Source organism: Mastigoproctus giganteus, chromosome 6 (assembly GCF_048544385.1).
Source record: "Mastigoproctus giganteus isolate SK-2022 chromosome 6, ASM4854438v1, whole genome shotgun sequence".
Classification (NCBI taxonomy): Eukaryota; Metazoa; Arthropoda; class Arachnida; order Uropygi; family Thelyphonidae; genus Mastigoproctus; species Mastigoproctus giganteus.
This window is the reverse complement of record NC_143580.1, coordinates 138,081,311-138,102,858: the sequence shown is the minus strand read 5'-3', so window position 1 is coordinate 138,102,858 and position 21,548 is coordinate 138,081,311. Positions and strand designations below refer to the sequence as shown.

The window sequence follows — 21,548 nt, the reverse complement described above, 5'->3', positions numbered from 1 at the left end:
ATTGAATGACATCAGCAGTGAAGATAGTGATTTTTGATCCAGATTTAGGAGCATTACATATCATATTCCATCAGTGTTTCTTGAGTTGGTAAAAGACTGATGCAGTTCAAGCATGGTAAATGGTTGATTATAAGGAAAGGCACAGGTGCCAGTGAAATTCAGTTTGGACTTCTCTGTTATGGTTTTAATTTTTTGAAATGCTTGATCATAAGCATTTGAAGAAGACAACGGAGAACATACGATTCCCAGTGCATTTGAGATTAGGAGCAGAGAGCTCCTGTCCATTCCAGTTCAGTAGTGGAGTGAATAAAGGAGAAAATTTACTGTTTAAATATTTTATTTTTCTCCAGATCAATCTGATATTTATTAACTGAAGAGGAAATTTAATCCAATATTCTTATTTTGTTTTACGTCTGATATAACGAGCTTTTGCTCTATTGCTCTGTGCTCTTTTGCTCTATAATTAATAAGATTGGAGGTTTGTGGGATGCATCTGGAGGGAACACTTCCACACATCTGGAGGAGTAGCTGTCCATGAATATTGCTACTCCTCCAGGAGCACTATTAGTATCAGCTCTGTCTTGTCTGAACACAGTATAATTTTTGATTGAAAGTGAGACTTGAAGCGTCAAATTCATTTCCTGTAAGCACATTGCAAGAGGTTTGTAGCAGTAAATTAATTCATGGATGTCATCGATGTTACTGCAAAAACCTCTACAGTTCTATTGGATAATGTGTTCCATTATTTGATTTTGTAAGGGGAAGATGAATCTGTCTGCTTTTTATGAATGGGTTGTTTATAACATTCAATTCTTGATTTTTCTTTTCTGGAAAATGTGAGGTGACCTGAATCATTGTTATCTTCATTATCACCTGCATATAATTCAAGAAGTTCTTCTTGGTTGGTCATATCATCTGTATCCATGCTTGTTGGGTATGGTTGCTTCACCTCAACAGGATCCCATTTTTGCAATTTTTCTGCTACTTTACAATGGGCTAGGCTTTGAGATGGAATTGCGAATGGTGCAGTGTTACTCTGGTCTACTAACTGTGGTTTAAATGTAAGCTGGGTCAATAGTACTGACCGAGCCGTCTGCAATCAGTATGTGTGGAGAGAATAACACTTCTGTTTGTGCTACTGATTGGTGACTGCAGACAGCCGATACATAAGTGCTTTTTGAATGCTTAATTTAACTTGTTTTCTTGCTTCTTGATAAGAGACTTTATTTTCAGTCTTGTATTTTTTTTCCCAACTTCCAGAGATCATAATCTTTAGAGTATGCTGAATGGTGAACGTGCAATTAGAAGACCATGGAGTTGGTGTCATGCATTCTGATTCAGTATGAGTTCTGCACCTCCAGTTTTTACATGTTGCATCTCCTCGGCATGCTGTCTGGAAGTGACCAAATTTCTGTCATTTGTAGCATCTTAGGGGATTTGGAATAAATGGCTGAACACAGGAGTTTAAATAATCTGCTTTGACTGAAGCTGGTAGATTCGGCATATTGAAGGTTAAAATTATGCTACGTGTTTGGACTAAGGTGCTATCTTAGTATTAGTAATGGCCGCATGGTGCAAGAAAGCCTATGGCTTATGCTGCACCAGCCAAAAAAAAAAAAAAAAAAAAACGAATAAAACAATGATAATAAATAAATAAATAATAATAATTAATAAAAAAAGGAAATTAAACCTATCATTCTATGAGCTTCCCTGACCCGAAGGTACTATCCAGATGACCCATGAATTTCCCCAAACTGTCAGCCTCTACCACTCATGTAGGCAACTTATTCCAGTAATTTATAACTCGCTGGCTAAAATAAAACTTCCTGCAGTCCAATCTAAACATTTCCCCCTGTAACTTGAATTTATGTCCCCTAGTTCTAGCATCATTTATAATCTTGAAAATTTCATCCTCATTCATTTTACTGATGCCTCTCAGAGCCTTAAACACCTCAATCAAATCTCCTCTAAGATGTCTAGTTTCCAAACTCTGCAACCCACATATTCGAAGTCTTTCTTCATAAGAACGCCCTTTTGCCGATCCCACCAGGCGAGTTACCCATCTTTGCACCCTTTTAAGTGGTACCTCCGTAGCCAGGTGGGAAGGAGCAGCAGTACGTAGCACACACTTCTTGATTAGACCGGGGTTCGAGCCTGCCACCACCAAATACGGAGGATGCGGAAAGGTCAGGGAATGACCACCGCATATCCCGGAGCAATATAGCCTTAGTTGCTAATGCTCCTAAAAACCAAATAACAACAACAACAGCACCCTTTCAAGAAGCTCAATGTCTTTCTTTAGGTGCGATCTCCATACTTGAACACAGTATTCCAAGTGTGGTCTAACAAAAGCCTTATATAATGGGATTATCACGTCCCTATCTCTACTTGCAAAAGTTCGATAGATCATCGATAGGACACCATGGGCCTTCCTTGCAACCTGTTTACAATGCTCAGAGAATTTCATGTCTGACCGTATCATATCACCCAAGTCCCTTTCCTCCAGTACTGGGTTTAGTTGAACTCCACCAAGTGAATAAGTTATTTTGGGATTACTGTTTCCCAGGTGTAATATCTTACACTTTGTTGGATTAAAGCATAGCTGCCATTTTTCTGACCATTCCTGAAGTCTATCTAGGTCTCTCTGAAGAAACCCAGCTTGACAGTGATCATTAACTACTCTACCAATTTTAACATCATCTGCAAATTTAGACATCACGCCCTCTATCCCTTCATCGATGTCGTTTATGAAAATTAAAAACAACAGTGGTCCTAATACTGATCATTCGGGAACCCCACTTCTTACATCAACCCAATCTGAGGAATAGCCATTTATCACAACCCTCTGCCTCCTGCTATCCATCTAAGGATTTTCCCAGTGATTCCAACCTGTTTCAGCTTATAAAGTAACCGCTCATGTGGGACTGAGTCAAAAGCTTTGCTAAAATCTAAATAAACAATGTCAAAATTATTCCCTAAATCCAGCTCGTGAGTGACCTTTTTGAAATAGCAAACCAGATTTGTTAAACATGATTTTCCCTTTACAAAACCATGCTGAGTATCCTTGAGAATTTCAATTCGATCCAAATGAGCCTGAATTTCACCCTTGATCATTGCCTCTACGATTTTTCCTACCATTGAAGTCAGACTGACAGGTCAATAATTTCCCACTTCACTCTTAGAGCCACCCTTATGTATGGGAGATACATTGGCACTTTTCCAATCCAAGGGAATCTCCCCAGAGTCTAGTGATGCTCGCATAATTAGCCTCCATGGTTCAATGCATTCACTTGCCGCCTCCCTTAAGATTATAGGGTATATTCCATCAACTCCAGGAGCCTTACTGGCCTGTAGGCTCGAAAGTTTTTTCATTAAATAATCTTGCGAAATTTCAATATCATTAATTACATATTTTTCAACTTCGCTCCCACAATTTCCCATTGCCACAAAGGGTTTTTCTTTTGTAAATATCGATGCAAAATAACTGTTGAGTTCATCTGCAATGGCAACTGGTGTATTTAGTACTATCCCCTTTCACTTACGTAAAGGTCCGATCTGGTTTGTCCTGCTCTTCTTGGCATTTATATATGTGAAAGAATTCCTTATCCCTCCTCTTTGCTCTGTTTGCTAGTGATTTCTCATAAACTGCCTTTGCCTGTCGAACCTTTTCTGTGGCTCTATTACAGATAATCTTGTAGCTGTTATAGGCTTCAGTACTTTTTATTGCTCTGTAACCTTTCCATGCCACCTTTTTCTGCTCAAGTAATGTGGCAACTTCACTATTCATCCAACTTGGAACCCTCCTCGTCAAGTATTTTTTTAATGGTATATACGCAATCAAGGTATCTGTGATTAATGTTTTAAAAGCACACCACAGTTCAATTGTATTCATTCTCTGCGCGATATCTACCCAGTTAATAGAGGCCATGTAGTACCGTAAGGCAGCGTAATTTCCTTTTCTGAAATTAAAACCCATTCCTTTGCCTTTTACTACTGCTACCTCTCTCATCATCTTCATCCACCGTAGAACTCCGTGATCACTTCCTGCTACTGGTTCCTCTACTGTCAGCCCTGTTATGTCATCTGATTCATGGGTGATGAGGTCTAGGATATTCTTTTCTCTAGTACTTTCCTTGACATATTGATACAAATAACAGTAATCTAGTTGATTTAAAAATTTTGTTCCCCATGTCGAGTTTCCTTCCCATTTACTCCAATCAATTAGAGGCAAATTGAAATTACCCATAATAAGACATTGACGCTTACTTGCCCATTCCATTTGCATGTAGAGGCTTTCGTCATTATCTTCACAATCACCTGGTCTATAGATTACTCCTACTCGCATTATACCTTTGTTTCCAACTATCTCACACCATACAGATTCTATACTAGCATGTGAAACATCTGAATCTGGGAAAGCTATCGTCGCACTCAGGCTGCTTCTGATAAGAAGCATTACCCTACCACCCCTTCTATCTACCCTATCCTTCCTAAATACATTATACAAGCCGTACTGAAACTCATCATCCCCAATTTCCGGGTGGCACCACATCTCCATAAGCCCTATTATGTCCACGTTACTTGTTTTAACCAGCAGTTCGAATTCACTCATTTTATTGACAACACTTCTAACATTACTATATAAACAATTAAGACTTACTGTTCTTGTATATTTAACAACCCTAACACAACCCTTGAAGTTTTTTAGGCTCTCTTCCCTGGCATTAGCTACCCGCTCACTTGAAACGTTTCTGCCCCCAGAACATCTAGATAATATGTCCAGTTGGGGTAACAGATAAGAACTTTTAAGGTATGTGCAAGAGTTACTTTGACCAATATTATCAGATAAACGCGTGTCAGTATTACCCACATCTCCCCTAACTAGCAGTTTCCGTGAACCTTTAAGGTATCCTCAATAATACTGGCAAAAATGTTTGCACCACCTTTGTTTAAGTGTATCCGGTCTCTACAAAACAAATTCCTTCTACCTACAAGTGTGAGCCATGCTGATAGAAATTTCCCCCCTAAAGCCTTGCAGAGTCCTTCAAGTCTTGAGTTAATCCACAAGGCTTTTAAAATATAATCCCTCCTATCGTGTCTGGGCAGAATTGCAGACACACAGACATTGTGGCCTAGCTCGTGGCATTTCCTCAGCATGGTCCTGTATTTTTCCAACAAATCGTCAGAGTGTGTACGTTTAATGTCATTAGTCCCCACATGAATAATAATATTCTCTTTACCCCCCTTAAAATCTGACAATCTGTTGGTGACATCATTAATAGTTGCTCCCGGCAGACATACCCTGTTTCTACTCCACCTAACCTTATTACAAAAAATATTCCCCGTCCTTTTTAACCAGAGTAGTTTGCACTTGGTTTTTCTGTTTTGAGGCCTGAATCGGATGTGCATCATTTGGTTGATTGCTGGAGTCTTGAGTCCCTGACGAGCTCCCAGATGCATTATTCTCGAGGGCAGCTAGTTAGTTAGTTATTTGGTTTTTAAGAGCATTAGCAACTAAGGCCATATTGCTCCGGGATATGCGGTGGTCATTCCCTGACCTTTCCGCATCCTCCGTATTTGGTGGTGACGGGCTCGAACCTCGGTCTAATCAAGAAGCATGTGCTATGCACTGCTGCTCCTTTCCACCTGGCTACGGAGGCGCCCTCGAGGGCAAGCACTCGTTTTTTTTCAGGGACTCAAATTGTTCCATCAGTGCACCAAATTGTAATTTAAGATCGGTGCACTCCTTACATCGATCTCAAAGAAAAGAATTCCCAGGTGAGCTATGGTTAGTCACCAGGTCGACCTTCGAAAACATTCCACAGGTTCTGCAACAGATTAAATCATGACTCACCCGTAAATCGCCATCGGCTATTTCCGTGTGAGTCACGATGCTCTGTGACGTGTTTAAGGCAGATCTCATAACTACCATTATAAAATTAGCTAAATATCAATGAAAATTAACTTTAAAAAAATTATATCTATAATATTATTAAAATCAAACTGTTACAGGAAAACCTATAACAAAATAATCCAACAATATCTATATAAATCAAATATTTAAAAGCACTAATCAACAGTAATCCAATCCACTTAACTGAGGAGCCCTGACGAAGCGCATCCGCTCACCTCGAATGCCAACACTGAATCTTTTCATACTGTGATTCTTTTTGCCTGTGTTACATTTTAATCCTTTAGTTCCTGGACAATTTCTTCTTTAGAAACATTTAATAGATCACTTGAAAGAATTCAGCATGTTAAGTGGGGCGACATGAATTGGAATTCCTCTTAAAGAAGAGAGTCTTAACAGTAGCTTAGTGTCTTAGGTGAGAGGTCTCTATTAACAAGTCCCCAGATTGGAGCTGTTTCACCATTTTCAGCGATGCTGCAGCATTTTCAAGGCATCGTTGCAAGGGTGGACTGGCCATAAGACTTATCGGGGAAACCCTGGTGGTCCAGAGGACAGAGGCCGATATGATTTTCAATATTACAATCTGAGCTCCGATACATTGTTTGTTTTCCCCGGTAAGAATTTTTGACCCAGTCTGCATCTGCAACGTTGTACGATGACAGGGGAAAGATTGCTAACAGGTTGTGCCGACAGAGAATGGATATCAGGAAAGCTGGAGATTCCCGCTTGTTTGCATCCCTTTTTTAGCCTTTTCAACAGCGAGAAGTCATGATCGGTTTCATGATTGTCATGTTGAGAGCTCTTCGGTTTTAATCATGGGAAATCATTAATGCCCATTTATACTTCTTTTCACCCTGAGGATTCAATGTTCCTCAGGTTACTGGCCCCGCCGTGTGGAGGCAGGAATGGTGCCCACCAGTGACCAAGCAATCAAAAGAGAAGAGTGCGATGCTAGCAGAAGTAGCAGTAATGTTGCTAGAGGAATTGGCAGCAACGTTGCAAGTGAACAGCAGTAAGCAGAGAAGGGTTTATGAAAACAGGCTAGTAGTCATCCTAGAAAAAACACTAGATATCACACTAGTGTTTTTTCTAGGGTGAGTGAGATAGCTTAGTACTCAGGGCCTTACACAGAGTGTTACGGCAATATGCACACACTACATCACACAAGTCAACACTCATAAGAATAGCACAATTAAGGCCTTATTCAATAAAGCCTATTCTACCTGTAGCACCCATCATCAACAGGTGCTATTCCACCTGTTGATGATGGACTGGAGGAGTCAATGGACTTCTGAAAGCATGACTACTCTCCAGAGGATTCTGGACAAATATGTTTTGTTTGGGGGGGGGGCATTTCAACCTGTTGCCACTGCACATATTCCTTACTATCTAGGCTAAAAGAATGAATCTTGAGGATAATATGAGCTTTTCAGCCTTGTTTGTGCAACTATTAAGGTAAAACCTGCATGCTGTTGTGTCAAGGGTAAATGATCCTATACCTATCAAGGATACAAGTGGAACTATATGAGATCAAATGTCTGGATTGTGGAAAATGTTATGTAAGGAGTCAAGTGCTTGTTTAAAGAACCCATTTGGAGGATGAGGCATGGGCAGATAAGAGCACTAGAGTCAGTTGATTACAAAAAATCTGTTTTTAGGAGAAAAATCCCTAAATTTTTTCAGAAGGTGTAATTATCATTGATCATTCACACAGAATTCAGCAATAGCTCAAGAGCTTAAAATTTATCCTTCAGAGTGCAACAGCCATTAACAGGGATGGGAGAGGTGTCTGAATTCATACAGACGAGAGTTATCCTCATCACGTATATTCAGAGGGGTCTGAATTCATTTAGACCCCTCTGAATACAGGTGATGAGGATAACTCTCATGATCCTTTTAATAATATTTAATGAGCTGCAATTCTGCTGTTAGGTAAGGATTTACTATTACTGTAAATTTCAATGTTCACAAGTAGCGCAATCACTATCAAAAATCACATCAAAATTTTAAAAAATATAAAATAAATTATTTACAACTGTACAGACTAAAAAGGTTTTAGCTTCCGACTACAGAAAATTCACTAATTAAACAAGTTAGTGCATTTCATCATGTTAGTTCATAGAAAAATCACCATGATTTTACTAGGAACTAACGTGATGCAAAACAAACTTGTTCGATTACAACTATACTTAAAAATTGTTAAATTATAAAAAAAAATTCAGAAAAAAGTGTAGAAAGACTTGTTACTTATTCATTTGTAACCTTATCTTCTACATCTATTTGTGCCATTTGATTCAATTTCACTGATGGATCTGAATGGCAAGAAATATTGCTTGTATAAGCCAAAAAAAAAAAAAAAAATCAATGGCTGACAGCAGTGATCTCCTATAATTTGAAAAGCTACTTTCAATGCTGTGATCTACAATTACTTAGAAACAAAGATATGAGACAAAAGCACTTACTAGAAGATTTTCAACATACTTAAAATGATAATGAAAAAAAAAAAATATATATATATATGTAATCCCACTGTATAAGGCAATTGTAAGACCACATATGGATTACTGTGTTCAAATATGGAGACCTCATCTAAAAAAAGACATTGAGCTTCTTTAATGGGTCCAAACATGAGCAACTCGAATGGTGAAGTTGGCAGAAGGACGAATGCATGAGGAAAGAGTTCGATTAGGTGGGAATACAGAGTTTGGCAACCATCTCAGAGATGACCTGATTGAGGTTTACAAAGCTCTGAGAGGGATTAGTAAAATGAAGGAAGGATTTTCACTGTCATGAAGAATTCCAGAACTAGGGATCATAAATTAAAATTACAGGGCTTGAGGTTTAGATTAGATTGTAAGGAGTTTTCTTTTAGCCAGTGAGTCACTGATAGCTGGAACAATTGTAGTAGTAGTAGTGGCATGTGATGCAAGAAAGCACGTGTATGAGCTTATGCAGCATCAGCCAAAAAAAAAAAAAATCACGCCATTCTCTCCAAATGCCTGTCCAGTTCCTCCTTAAATTTATTCAACCTATCCACGACAGATGGAAGTTTGTTCCAGCAATTAACCACCCGCTGGCTAAAGGCAAATTTCCGCACATCTATTCTACATCTGTCCTTTCTTAACTTGAATTTATGCCCCCTTAGGTTCGTAATCTGAACAAGTGGAAGGATCCCATCAGAATTCAGCGTGCTCAACCCATTTAAGGGCCTTATACACCTCAATCAGATCACCGCGCAGGTGCCTAGTCTCCAGCCACTGCAATTTGCAGAACTTAAGCCTCTCTTGGTAAGAGGATCCCTTCATTCTCCTCACTAACCTTGTTGCCCTTCTCTGTACATGCTCAAGCAAATCTACATCCTTCCTAAAATGAGGCCTCCAGACCTGTACGCAATACTCAAGGCATGGCCTGACCATTACCTTATACAGAGGGACAATCAACTCCTTCTCCCTGCTAGCAAAATTCCTATATATCATTGACAAAACCCCATGACCTGCCCTGGCAGCCTGTCTGCATTGCTCAGAAAACTTCATATCTGACTGCACAATTACTCCCAGGTCTTTTTCGTTTTCTACCACCTTAAGTGTAGCACCACACAGTTGGTACGTTTCTCTGGGGTTACTTCTACCCATATGCAGTACTTTGCATTTGTCAAGGTTAAACTTCAGTTGCCACTTCTTAGCCCATCTGCCCAAATTATCTAGATCCTGTTGCAGTAGCACACTGCCATTGCTGTCATTAACAACCCTGCCAACCTTTGTATCATCTGCAAACTTCGACATTAAGCCTGATATACCTTCATCAATATCATTGATAAATATACAACACAACAGTGGATCCAACACCGAACAATGTAGGACTCCACTAATAACATTATTCCACGAAGAGCAGCATCCACTGATTACTACCCAGGTAGTAATCAATATCCTCACAGGTAGTTCACTAACAGTTTGAATAAATTCAAAGGTCAGCTATATATGTACCTGTGTGAGGAGGGAAGCATATAATTTGTGTTTTCTTATCTACTTGGTTTGTTTTTTTTTGCTAGTGCAGCAAAAGCCTGTGGCTTCCTTGCCCTCTATATGCCGAATTCTATTACTATATGTATACACTCTGCAAAAGTCAATAAAAGTATTTTCACAGCAATGACATTGTGATAAAGATTTATTGCAATATGAGGACAATTTCATCGCAAACAATAAAATAAATGCCATAGCAGCCAGGATGATCATGCATCCTGGCTGCTATGGCATTTATAAAAACATGCAGTTTTGTAAGTATATTGTTGGTTTGCACAGCATGACTCCACATGTTACTCCCTAAATACAAATCATTATTGTTGCTTTAGATATGAAGCATGTTAATATACTGCTGGACTGAATTTTAAAATGCTCCAGCATCCATGAATGTTATATAACTTCTGTGAATCTCAAAATTCATTGTGAAGAGGAGACAGGTATGAAGGTACTTTATACTTGTAAAGTGGAAGAACAATATGACACAGGATCAAAATGCAACACAGAGTTAGTGATATCTTGTATATCATTTTGTGCAAATGCTGAAAGTTCAGCAAAAGCCATTGTTTTTATACCAATATGTCGTTGATGTCTTCAGCATGCATAGCAATACTGAATAACTGACAACCTGTAAGAAAAACTGGATAATTCAAAGTTAAAATTTTTGTTCCTTGTACCTTGGGAAATAATGAAGTTTTACTGTTCTATGAAAAAAAAAATCTGCTTAGTTTTTAACATTAGAATAAGATGAAAACTAAATAAGGAACAACTTTGATTTTACAATAGCAATCATATTCCACCTAATTTTAAAAAAATTAAATTATTATGCCATAAAATAATGAAACTTACTTTTAATGAAACACCTCTTCCAAAGGTTACATCACCAGAAACAGTTAAATGATCAAGTTCCAACATATCAGGTATACTTGCAAACCTTTTCAAGAATTCTCTCACCTAAAATGAACAAGCACAAACAATTTTGGAACAATTTACAAAATTGTTCAAAGTATTAAAAATTATAATTTTAATACACAGAAAAGTAACAATACTGCATTTTAAACTGAAAAATTCCTAGATATTAGGGAGTGCTGAAATGATATTAACCAGTTTCTTGAACCAGACTCTAAAAAGAATAAATAAAAGCTGCTCTTATCCACTTGAGAAATAAGCTTACTCAAACTGTTATTAATCTGTATATGCAATGCTTACAAATGTCTTTTTAATAGAATCAATCTAGAAGAAAATTTTGTTGTTTTGATCAAATTTCTTCAATTTTTATAAAATTTGCACTAAACCTTCAATTTTATTTAAAAAAAATATATATATAATATATATTGAAAACATTAATTAAATATGATTATCAATTTTTAATTGATTAATATTATTAATAAGGCAAATCCTTTATTCAATTAAAAATTATATTAATTTTAGTTCAATGAATGATACCAATGAATGATGCCATTTCTGAAGTAAGTATAAGACGGGCTGTTAAAATGGTATCGCAAGTCTCACACATGGCGGGCAGGCAGGCAGGCAGAGAGAGAGAGAGAGAGAGAAGGTGAAATATGATTACCAAATTATAGTGACTAAACAAACAGTGATTACCAAATTACAAGCTCCCACGACATGCAAATTTTCAGTCTTTATTTACATTAAATATTGAATCCTAGAATCAGTGAAGTATGCAAATGATTTTTAATTTATTTCTTATTCAGAAATAATTTTATCTTAATAAAAATACAACAATTACTGTACATGCCACACCATTCAAATTCACATCTTACTTTAGAAAAATGGTTGTCTCCTAATTTAACTAGTGGAACACTTGGAAATGCCCTTTGGGGACTCATCATAAGAGTACCATTTTTCATAAGATATAAATTGCTCATTACTAGAAGAAGATCAGAAGTTTTTTTGACTGGAAGAAAACGGCTTCTGGGAACATTTATACCTAAGAAAGGACAAAAAAATAGAAAGTTAAACTGAGAATTGGGTAATGAAGAATATGTAAAGCTATACAGTATGTCAATAACTGCCAAATAGGATTTTGGAGGAATTAAGGGAAATGTTTTAAAAATGTACAGTTTAATAAGGAAAAAAAAGCAAAAGTAATCAAGAAATTATGAAATCATATTTCGAAATATGACAAAGTTTGTAAATCTGACAATAACCACCATACCATCTAAATGCATAATGTTTAACTTCCCTTCCAAAGATAACCTATATTTCCAAATTTGATTAAGGCTCAGGTTTCAAAATCTAATTATTAACATGCACTACAGATAATTTCTTTTCTTATTCAAAATCCATAAAGCTGTCAAAAATCTATATATCTTGTTACAGCAGTTATTTAACATATATACGAGGGGGTATCAAAAAGTGTGTACCCTTACCTAGAAATAATAGCCCTAGAAAGATGATTTGTTTGTTTGTTATTTGGTTTTTAGGAGCATTAGCAACGAAGGCCATATTGCTCCGGGGATATGCAGTGGTCATTCCTGACCTTTCCGCATCCTCCGTATTTGGTGGTCATGAGCTCGAACCCCGGTCTAATCAAGAAGTGTATGCTATGCACTGCTGCTCCTGCCCACCTGGCTATGGAGGTGCCATAGAAAGATGAAACTTCAGAGGAATTTTAATCCTTTTCTATGTACCCTTCATGTATAGTAACACATTTCTTTCATCTATGATCAGTTGTTTAATGGCAAAACATGGACAACATCACATTCTTCGCAGATGGGGTGGTCTTTGCCTTTTTGGGAGGTGGGGAGGAGGTGTGCTTCCACTGCTTTGATATGTCTTTAGTCTCTGGATCATATTGGTACACCCAGCATTCGTAATCTGTCACCAACCAATCAAAAAAGTTCCCAACATCTGCATTACACAAATCCAATAGCTGGCGAGAACATTGCATTCGACACTGCTTCTGCAAAGGCTTCAGCAATCTTGGAACCCATCGTGCGGAGACCTTAGACATGTGCAGATGGTCATGTAAAATTCTGTACGTAGACCCATAACTAATTCCCACTGCATTTGTGATGAAATTCATTGTCACACATCTATCACTCAGCACCAGCTGCTCAACCTTTGTAACCGTCTCACTGTCTTTGGATGGCCTTCCTTCTCTTGGCTCATCAAAGACAACTGCACTGGAACTCCAGTTTCCACTTTTTTACAGTGTAATAGGATGGACAATTCTGCCCATACACAGCTTTCATTTCTTCATCAAATTCCCGAGCTTTTTTGCCCTGCAAATGCAGGAACTCGATCACTGCTCGATACTCCATTTTGTCAACCTTAGAGTCCTTCCGCAGATTCCAGGCTCCACCTCTGGTGTACGATCAGCTACTGGAATGAAATTTCACATGTTAATTATTGAATATGTAGACAACTTATATTAAAAACGGCATCTTCCTGATGATGCTTTATCTAGTTCAGGGTATGAATTTTTGATACACCTTCGTAGTAATTTTAATAATATGGAAAATTTCCTAAAACTGAAAAAAACTGTATAAGTTTACTTTAAACTGTTTTTCAGTGATAAGAGAAAGAGAGAAGAAGCTCACTGAAGAAATATTCTAGAAACAAAATTGCCCTTTCCTGCCTAACAAAAATCATTAAAATAATAATAAAAAATATTCAAAATATTTAGCTGTCAGTAAGTATATAAAATTTTTAATGCTCAAGTTTTATAACAGTTAAGACATAATACAGCTGTTTCCTGCTATAGCATGGTTTGATTGGTACCAGTCTAACATACCAGTCACTTTTAAATTATTCCTCTTCCCCTCAGAGTTGCCCTCTATTCTCTGAAATAACACTGTTCACTCCAATGTGCCTTGGGAGTGAAGCATCTGTCCGTAACTGGGAGTTCCCTATAAAAACAAACCTTTGCTACCTCTCATCATAATGTTCCCCACCTATAACTCGCATAATAAGCCATAATTAGCAAATAAACACTAAAATTCAGGCCTATTAATTTAAGCGACTGTATCAAATTACTAGTATGCTGTATCCATAATCACGAACTTCTACAAGCATCTACAAGAAAGAGGCAGAAAAGGAAGAGCATAAAATATTACATTTATTTAGAGTTTAACCTCACAAATCTTGCACCATCCATTTTTCCAGCTATGTTTAGGAAAAACAGGACAATCCAGTAACACATCCAAGGATCAGCAAATTTAGTTCTCAGCCAAATGCTAAAGCAATACATTAAAACTCATTGTGCATGGTTAAAGCTTTCATCTTGGAGAAAGGTTTTTATTGTGACCTACGTTTTTACTATTCATAGCCTAAGATATTTGTCCCATGACAAATATCTTATCTTATATAATCTTATAGCCTAAGATATTTGTCCCATGACAAATATCTTAGGCCATAAGTTGTCTAACTGCCAGGATCACAGCAACACTTGTGGACAGCAGTGTGTGAAAGAAAATTCCTCTGCCCTACCAAAAAAAAAAAAAAGTTTGCTAGGAATTTTTGGAGAATCACACACACAATCTACTCTGACAAGAAAAAGACTCTTGACATATTTGGCATTGCCTTGGCAAAGGATCGGTTCATTTCATTAGTGGGTAATAAAGAATATTATTATTATTATTATTGCTCTTATATTATTAACCCCTGATTGGGGGATTCCACTCCGTGACGGGTACTGCTACCAAGTACACAGGCAACAGTATCAAAGGCCTTTCTAAGAGCCAAATATATGATATAAAAGTTATTCTTTTGTGACTACATCATTTGTGACTTTCTGACTACATCATAGTATCCAATAAAATTGGTCAGACAAGACTTCCTCTTAACAAACCAGTGCTGTGTCCGAGCTATAACTGAAATCTTGTCTAGATGATCCTGCAATACTTCTTTAACAAGTGCCTCAATTAATTTCCTGGAGCAGAAATTCAACTAACAGGTCTGTAATTAGCTGTGTCTCCCTCTGATCCTCCTTTGTGGATTGGGGTCACATTTGCACAGCTCCAGTCCATGGGTACCTCCCCTGAGTCCAAGGAAGCTCTCATAATTATGGCTAAGGGTTTGCTTTCTTCCTTTGCCACCTCCGTTAATATAACTGACTAGATTCCATCCAGCCCAGGTGCCTTTCTTATGTTTATCTTCAACAATTTCTCCTCCACTTTACTCTCAGTTATTACAAGATTATCTAGCTTACTGCCAGAGTTTAATACACCTCTGGCATTCCCCTCCCTGAATAACTCCTCATGTGCAAATGCAGATGCGAAATATTCATTTAGTTTGTTAGCTACCTGAGCAGGATTGTCAGCAGTTGAACCATCAATATCAAGTGGACCAATCTGATTCATTCCCTTCCTTCTAGAGTTTACATAAGTAAAGAACTCTTTGCTGTTTTTCTTTGCATCCTTTGCCAAAGATTTCTCATAGTCTACCTTCGTCTGCCTAACCTCCTTTATGACTTGGTTACAGACCAGCTTATATCTATCATAGGCTTCTGTGTCACCTGTTATTTTATATGTGTCCCATGCATTTTTCTTCTCTGTCACATCTCTAATTAGTTCATCTGACATCCATTTAGGCCTAAATCTTGAACAATATTTTTTAGTTGGTGTGAAAAGCCTAGTAGCTTCCAAGATTAATTCTTTGAATGCTTCCAATTTTGAATTTGCTGGTAACATCATCAGTTGGTCCTACCATACAGAATTTAAATACTGTTTCAGAGCACCGCAGTCACCTTTACGAAAGCAAAAACCCTTCCCTTTATCCTTGATGGTAGTTACCTCTTTGAGTATATCCCACTTCAGCACAATGTGATCATTGACACCTAGTGGTTCCTTTATCTGCAGATTCTTAATGCATGAAGAATTTCTACTGATAATCAGATCAAGAGTATTACTCCCTCTAGTTGCCTCCCGAACATGATGCTGTAGAAAACAATCATCCAATAAATCCACAAAAGCCTTGCTAGTGTGTGAGTGACCAACCCACAAATTCCAGTCAATTTCTGGGAAATTAAAATCCCCATTATAAGACACTCTGATTTACTGTCCCAATTTTTAAAATTGTAGAGATTTCTGAAATGCATTCAGCAAGCCTCATTTCAAAAGGAAACTGTAATATGAGTGTACTTGCCTGTCTTTCTGGCAATGCCATGTTCAGACAATTAAATGAAATCATTTCATGGTGCAATTTAAGATATCTTTAATGTTACTTTTGGAAAGCATGCCATAAAGTTGCTGATCCTTAATTAAGTAGTCATGAAGGTCAATTTTCTTATATATGCAAAGATTAGAAGCCAGACTACATATTTATTTTATTTTATTATTATTATTAGCCATATGTCGCAAGGAAGCCTGTGGCTTTTTCTGCACCAGCCGAAAAAAAAAAAAAAAAAAAAAAAAATCAATCAAACTATTACACAATTATTTCTCACTGAATTTTTTTTCTGCTCAAAAAAAAAAACTATAAATGCTACAAATTAAATTATTATAAGGTGATTCCCACCGAGTGTGGGGGTTACGTTCTGACCAATGTTCGCACACGGCGATTCCACATTCAGCGGGATACTGTTGTTATGGAAAAACAGGGGTTAGGTTCTGAAACATTTTGTGTAGGAAATTAAAACCATAATCTGTGTTACAAATGGTATAATTTATTTTTAAAATAAATTAACAATTTCACGTTTTAATTTAAAATGTATTCCAACTAAAAACATCATGGAAGTAATATTTTTCTATGCAAATTTTTGCTGGAATGGGGATTTCAAAAACGAACAATGAAACTGACTTCCTCCATAATTTCTCACCTCTTGTTCAATTGATCCAATTGAGTGACAGCGAGTTAGTGCCCCTATCATAAATGTAAAGGGCTCCTATGTTGAAAGAAAACATGATGAAAGCAAACTAAACCCCAAAAAAATCAATACTAAATTATGGAAACAACAGAAACTTAATTGGGTATACGCTTCCATTATGAAATCGAAATGAATTCCTACCTAAATTTAAAATAAAACTGCATGCTGAAAAAAAGTAGTAAAACAATGAAATAAAACTTTTTAAAATTGATCAGATGAACCTCCCTTACATCTTTGGAGAAAAACATTGCTTCTGATGTATGCCACAAAAATCCACAGTCTTCCCTCTCACCCTAGTTGGAGATGTCTGTACAATACTGAATGGGAGGCATTTTACAACAGTAAACCAAATGAAAACTGATCTGCTCCACTTAGATTTAAGGAACTGGCTCAATCATGGAATATAGAAATCAGTAATATCAGAAATCAGGACACGACACCACCAGATCCACCCTGGACAAATATCTGTGCAATATATGATGGCTATTTTCAACAATGGAGAAAGAACACCCTGTCTCCTTCTAATATTGCACAGCTACATGCAACCTATTCTCTTTCTCATTCACAGGCCTGTGAAATCTACACAGATAGATCAAAAACTAAGATTCAAGTAGGTCTCATGCTGCGGCAATATTCCCATCATTCACCACTTCTGTCTCATTACCAGTAGAATGCAGTATCTTCACTGTTGAGCTTGATGCTATAAACTTAGCTCTGGATCACATTATTGAACTTCTAATTCCATCTGCTTTAATATACACTGACTCGCTCAGTGCTGTCTCCGCCATAAGCAGTAATACCAACTCCTCTCACCCTGTAATTAAAGAAATACATTCTAAATTACTTGCATGTAATCAGTCAAACCAAATTGTGACATTCTGCTGAATCCCAGGGCATTGTAGGATAGCAGGAAATGAAAAAGCATATCTTGCAGCCAAACAACCAGATACTTCTATTTTAAAGACTTTAAGTTTCATATAACGATTTCAAACCAATCATCCATAAAGCATGCTACAATAGTTGGTCAACAATCTGGAGAGGTTATCCGGGGAACAAACTTTACTGAATAAAACCAGATCCAAAGCTGTGGCTCTCCCAGCTTTCAGAAAAGCAGACGAAAAGAAGTAATTGTGGGAAGGCTAAGAATTGGGCATACCCAACTCACACACCTCTATCTATTAACGAATGACAGCGCTCCTCAATGCACATCATGTCACGTGCAACTGACTATTTGTCATTTATTAGTGGACTGTCCTCACCATCTCAATATCCACTCAAACAGCTTTACATCATGTGCTAATGCACAGCCTTCACTAACATTATTGCAGATTCTTGGAGATAACCCTATAAAACAGAACTGTTTGCCTTCCTACATAACATAGGAATATACCATAAAATATAACAGCTATTACAATAAAGTTAGTATTTCCTATTAACCATTAGAAAGACACAATATGGCCTTAGCAGTCTATGTGTCGTTAAATTTCATAACAACTAAAGCGAAGAGCCTTAAAGTAAGGTATGCCTGTAATCATTTTCTCATGCAAAGACAGAATTTTTCTGGATTTATTCTTCCCGGAATCACTTTTGAATGTAGAGGCACACTTTGAAGCCATTAGGGTTACTATGGAAATAAAATATAAATTCACTAAATAACAAAACACACACAATGAAATCACTTTTCACTCAGCTTGGAAACTCCCACTGACATTGTCACTAGCAAAGACTGAAGCTGACTAAGGAGTCGTTCAAGTATTACGTCACACTGTTTCTGAAAACTGCTGAGTTGAAAGATACATAATGAAAAATATATTGCAATAAAAAAGTAGGTACAATGTAGAGGGGCTAAATTTTGACTGATTGCAAAACTGCAAAGTGCCACAAAATAGCTTTACTGATAACAAAGTCACTTTTGACAATGGCACTATAAATTCAATTATTGCACTAAAGCAACTACATATTATGTAATAAGGTAGCACGGCAATAGCCACGTTGCACAGACCTCTACCGCTTAACTGTGAAGCCAAGCTTAAGGGGTCACCTGTATTCATAATTGCAGTAGCTGAGTTGTAAAAAAAAAAAAAAAATTAAAACTTCTGTTAAGCAGTAGAATTCATTTTTCAGATGAAAATGACTAAGCTGATTAAGTCATTTTTTCTGAGGAAGACCAGTCACAGACAGGAAGAAAAGAATCATAAAAACCACTCTTTGTTGTGTGCCAACACCTTCAACAGAAAATATGAAACACTTAAAAACAATTAGAGGATTCATCAAGACACAGATAAACTTACAATAGTATGTGATCAGTTAAAAATCAGGAAAATGTAAAATAGACAAAAAATGAAGTGGTAACTGAAATTACTGAGACAAAAAGCTTGTTGCAAAATTTGCAGCAGCGGTCTCTAGCTCATGAAGAGCTTCTTCGAAAAGAAAACTGAAAAACAATGGATTTCACCAGGAATGAAACAGACTATGATGACTAACTACAAGACAATTTGAATGTAAAAACTACAAGGAAAATATTTCTCAGATAGCAAAGTTAAGACCATCACTCTCTCTCAAACATTCATCATAATAAGGAAGGATGAATGCAATAGAACAATGTGTAACCACAGAAATCAACCAAAAAAGATAAGGACTACAAGCAGTTCCTAAAGCTAAAACAAAACACTTGAAGACATCACTGAAGACTAGTACAAAAACATCTCCAAATCCCAAAGGAAAATCTTAGCAAAGGAGAAAAAAAAACACAGCTAATCCCCACAACTTACTTATCAAAATGTGGTTAGACCAACCTATGAGGAGGGAGGGACATAGTCAAAACCTTTGAAAAATCTGTTCTCCTCAGATCAAAAGTTAAAGTCCAACATGTAAACAGGTAAGAACGTCAAACATTAGAGGTGCCATACATACTAGAAGAGGAGAGGAAGTGTGCAGTTCACAAAATGGAAAAAAGAAGAGATACAAGCTTAGATTAGATAAAAACTGAGGACATCCAGGACAGAGGTATGACTTTACAAAGCCCTAGCAGAAAGGTTAACATGATGTCCTGACATGGGCAAAATGTTTATTGACTGAATGGAAAACATCCAGCCAGTTATTACGTTCAAGAAAGGCAAGGGCGAAGATATAAATAACCATCAACTAATATGTCTTCTCTCACATTTACAAAAAAATGACCAAAACTACATTACACTGAATTTCAACCACACTGGAAGAGAATAACAGGCTGCATCCCGAAGAAGTTTCACAATCCTTCACACAGCTCACTGAATGATTCAGAGAATTTAAGCTGCCATTATGCCTTCTATTCATACACTTAAATATATATATATACAGGCAGGCCTCGATCTAACGCGATTAATTCATCCCGCGAGCGCATCACGCAAAACAGAAACGCGTTAATCGAATATCATAACCAATAGGAAAAATTATAATTGGTCCTTGACCTTCTGGAATGTCCATAAAGAATTTTAAAAATACCTTTTAAATAATTTTTTTAACTGTATATAATGTAAAAGATAATGAAAATAATTATGGAATTAAATGTTTATTGCATAAAACAGCGGTTCTTAAACTGTGCGCCGCGGAATATTTTAAATTTTCGAGGGAAACACAGCGATACTCGACATCTGTCGGACACCGTGCAAACTACTAGCTCAAGGTAGTTCACAGTTTCAGCATTTCTTATTAAGTTGTTTGGACCTAACTACTAAACGAAACTGTTAGGTATTTCTTTTGGTCTGGGTGCGCCTTGAAAAAATTACTGAGACATTAAAGGCACCGTGAACCGAGAAACTTTGGGAACCTCTGACATAAAATACACAATGAAGAAATTACTGTTGCGGAAATATTTGAACAGTGTTGATTTTCTCTTTTCATCAATCAATTTCCAATAGCCGACAACAATCTTCTCTGGGCCCTGGCGAAATAAATATCGCAGAGAACATCAAACCTTTTGTTTGAGGTTCTATGCGATACGAAAGATTTCATCTAATTCTTTTACCGTTATCTCCTTCGCGGTAACATTTTCATCTGGCTCATTTAAAAATTTGAATTTTTAAATGCAAGTCTGCATTGACTTTATTAGTAGCAGACAAACACGTCTTCTTCCGATGGTTGATGGAACACACTGAGGCAGGCAGCAGGCAAATGTTTGTTTATTGACCGTACGACTCGCGGTAAGCTTAACGCGCGATTCAAATCTTTTTCAACTATCGCATAAAAAAAAAAAAGATCGCGTTAACTGGAAATTTGCATCGTGTAAAGTGAAAAGTGGTATCATTTTTCAAATAGTGTTAACTGAATATCGCGTTAATCGAACTCGCGTTATGCGAGGCTTAGCTGTATATATTTGACACTGTAGAACACAATATGAAATTCTTAAAAGCACTGCAAGAAAAAGAGGCGTCTACCCAACATACATCCAGCTGATCAAAGGCATCAAAATAATGGGAGATCAATACAAATTGCTCTATTCAAAGAGCCAATCAAAATAAGTATTCAAAAGAGAGTATTACAAGGTATAGAATCTCCTCCAATCTGTTCATCTATATCCCAGGGAGACTGCTAAGAAAAGAGATATAAAGAAAAGGTATAAAGAGAAGCCTCATGGTGAGATGCAGCAAGAGATTCATCAGAAATGTCAAAACATCAGTCAGTTAGTGCACAAAAAATGATTTCTACATTGATACGTCTTATAAAATTAAACAAGGACATTCAATAGGTCAAAAGCTAAAAGTACCTCTGACAAGTGCATATGAATAAGGCCATCAAAGCAGAGATATGC

At 37.0% G+C, this 21,548-nt stretch overlaps 1 protein-coding gene across 2 annotated transcripts in view; it reads right to left on the bottom strand.

Moving 5' to 3' along the window:
* The window catches only part of UGP (UDP-glucose pyrophosphorylase), a 443,603-nt gene that overhangs the window by 270,343 nt on the left and 151,712 nt on the right, over positions 1-21,548 (bottom strand). For both annotated transcript variants that reach the window (XM_090376515.1, XM_090376514.1), the window contains exons 13-14: positions 11,712-11,878; positions 10,777-10,881 (exon numbers count right to left, since the gene is read on the bottom strand). In XM_090376515.1, coding sequence (XP_090232641.1) covers positions 10,777-10,881; positions 11,712-11,878 — 272 coding nt within the window. The remainder of the gene's footprint in view (positions 1-10,776; positions 10,882-11,711; positions 11,879-21,548) is intronic.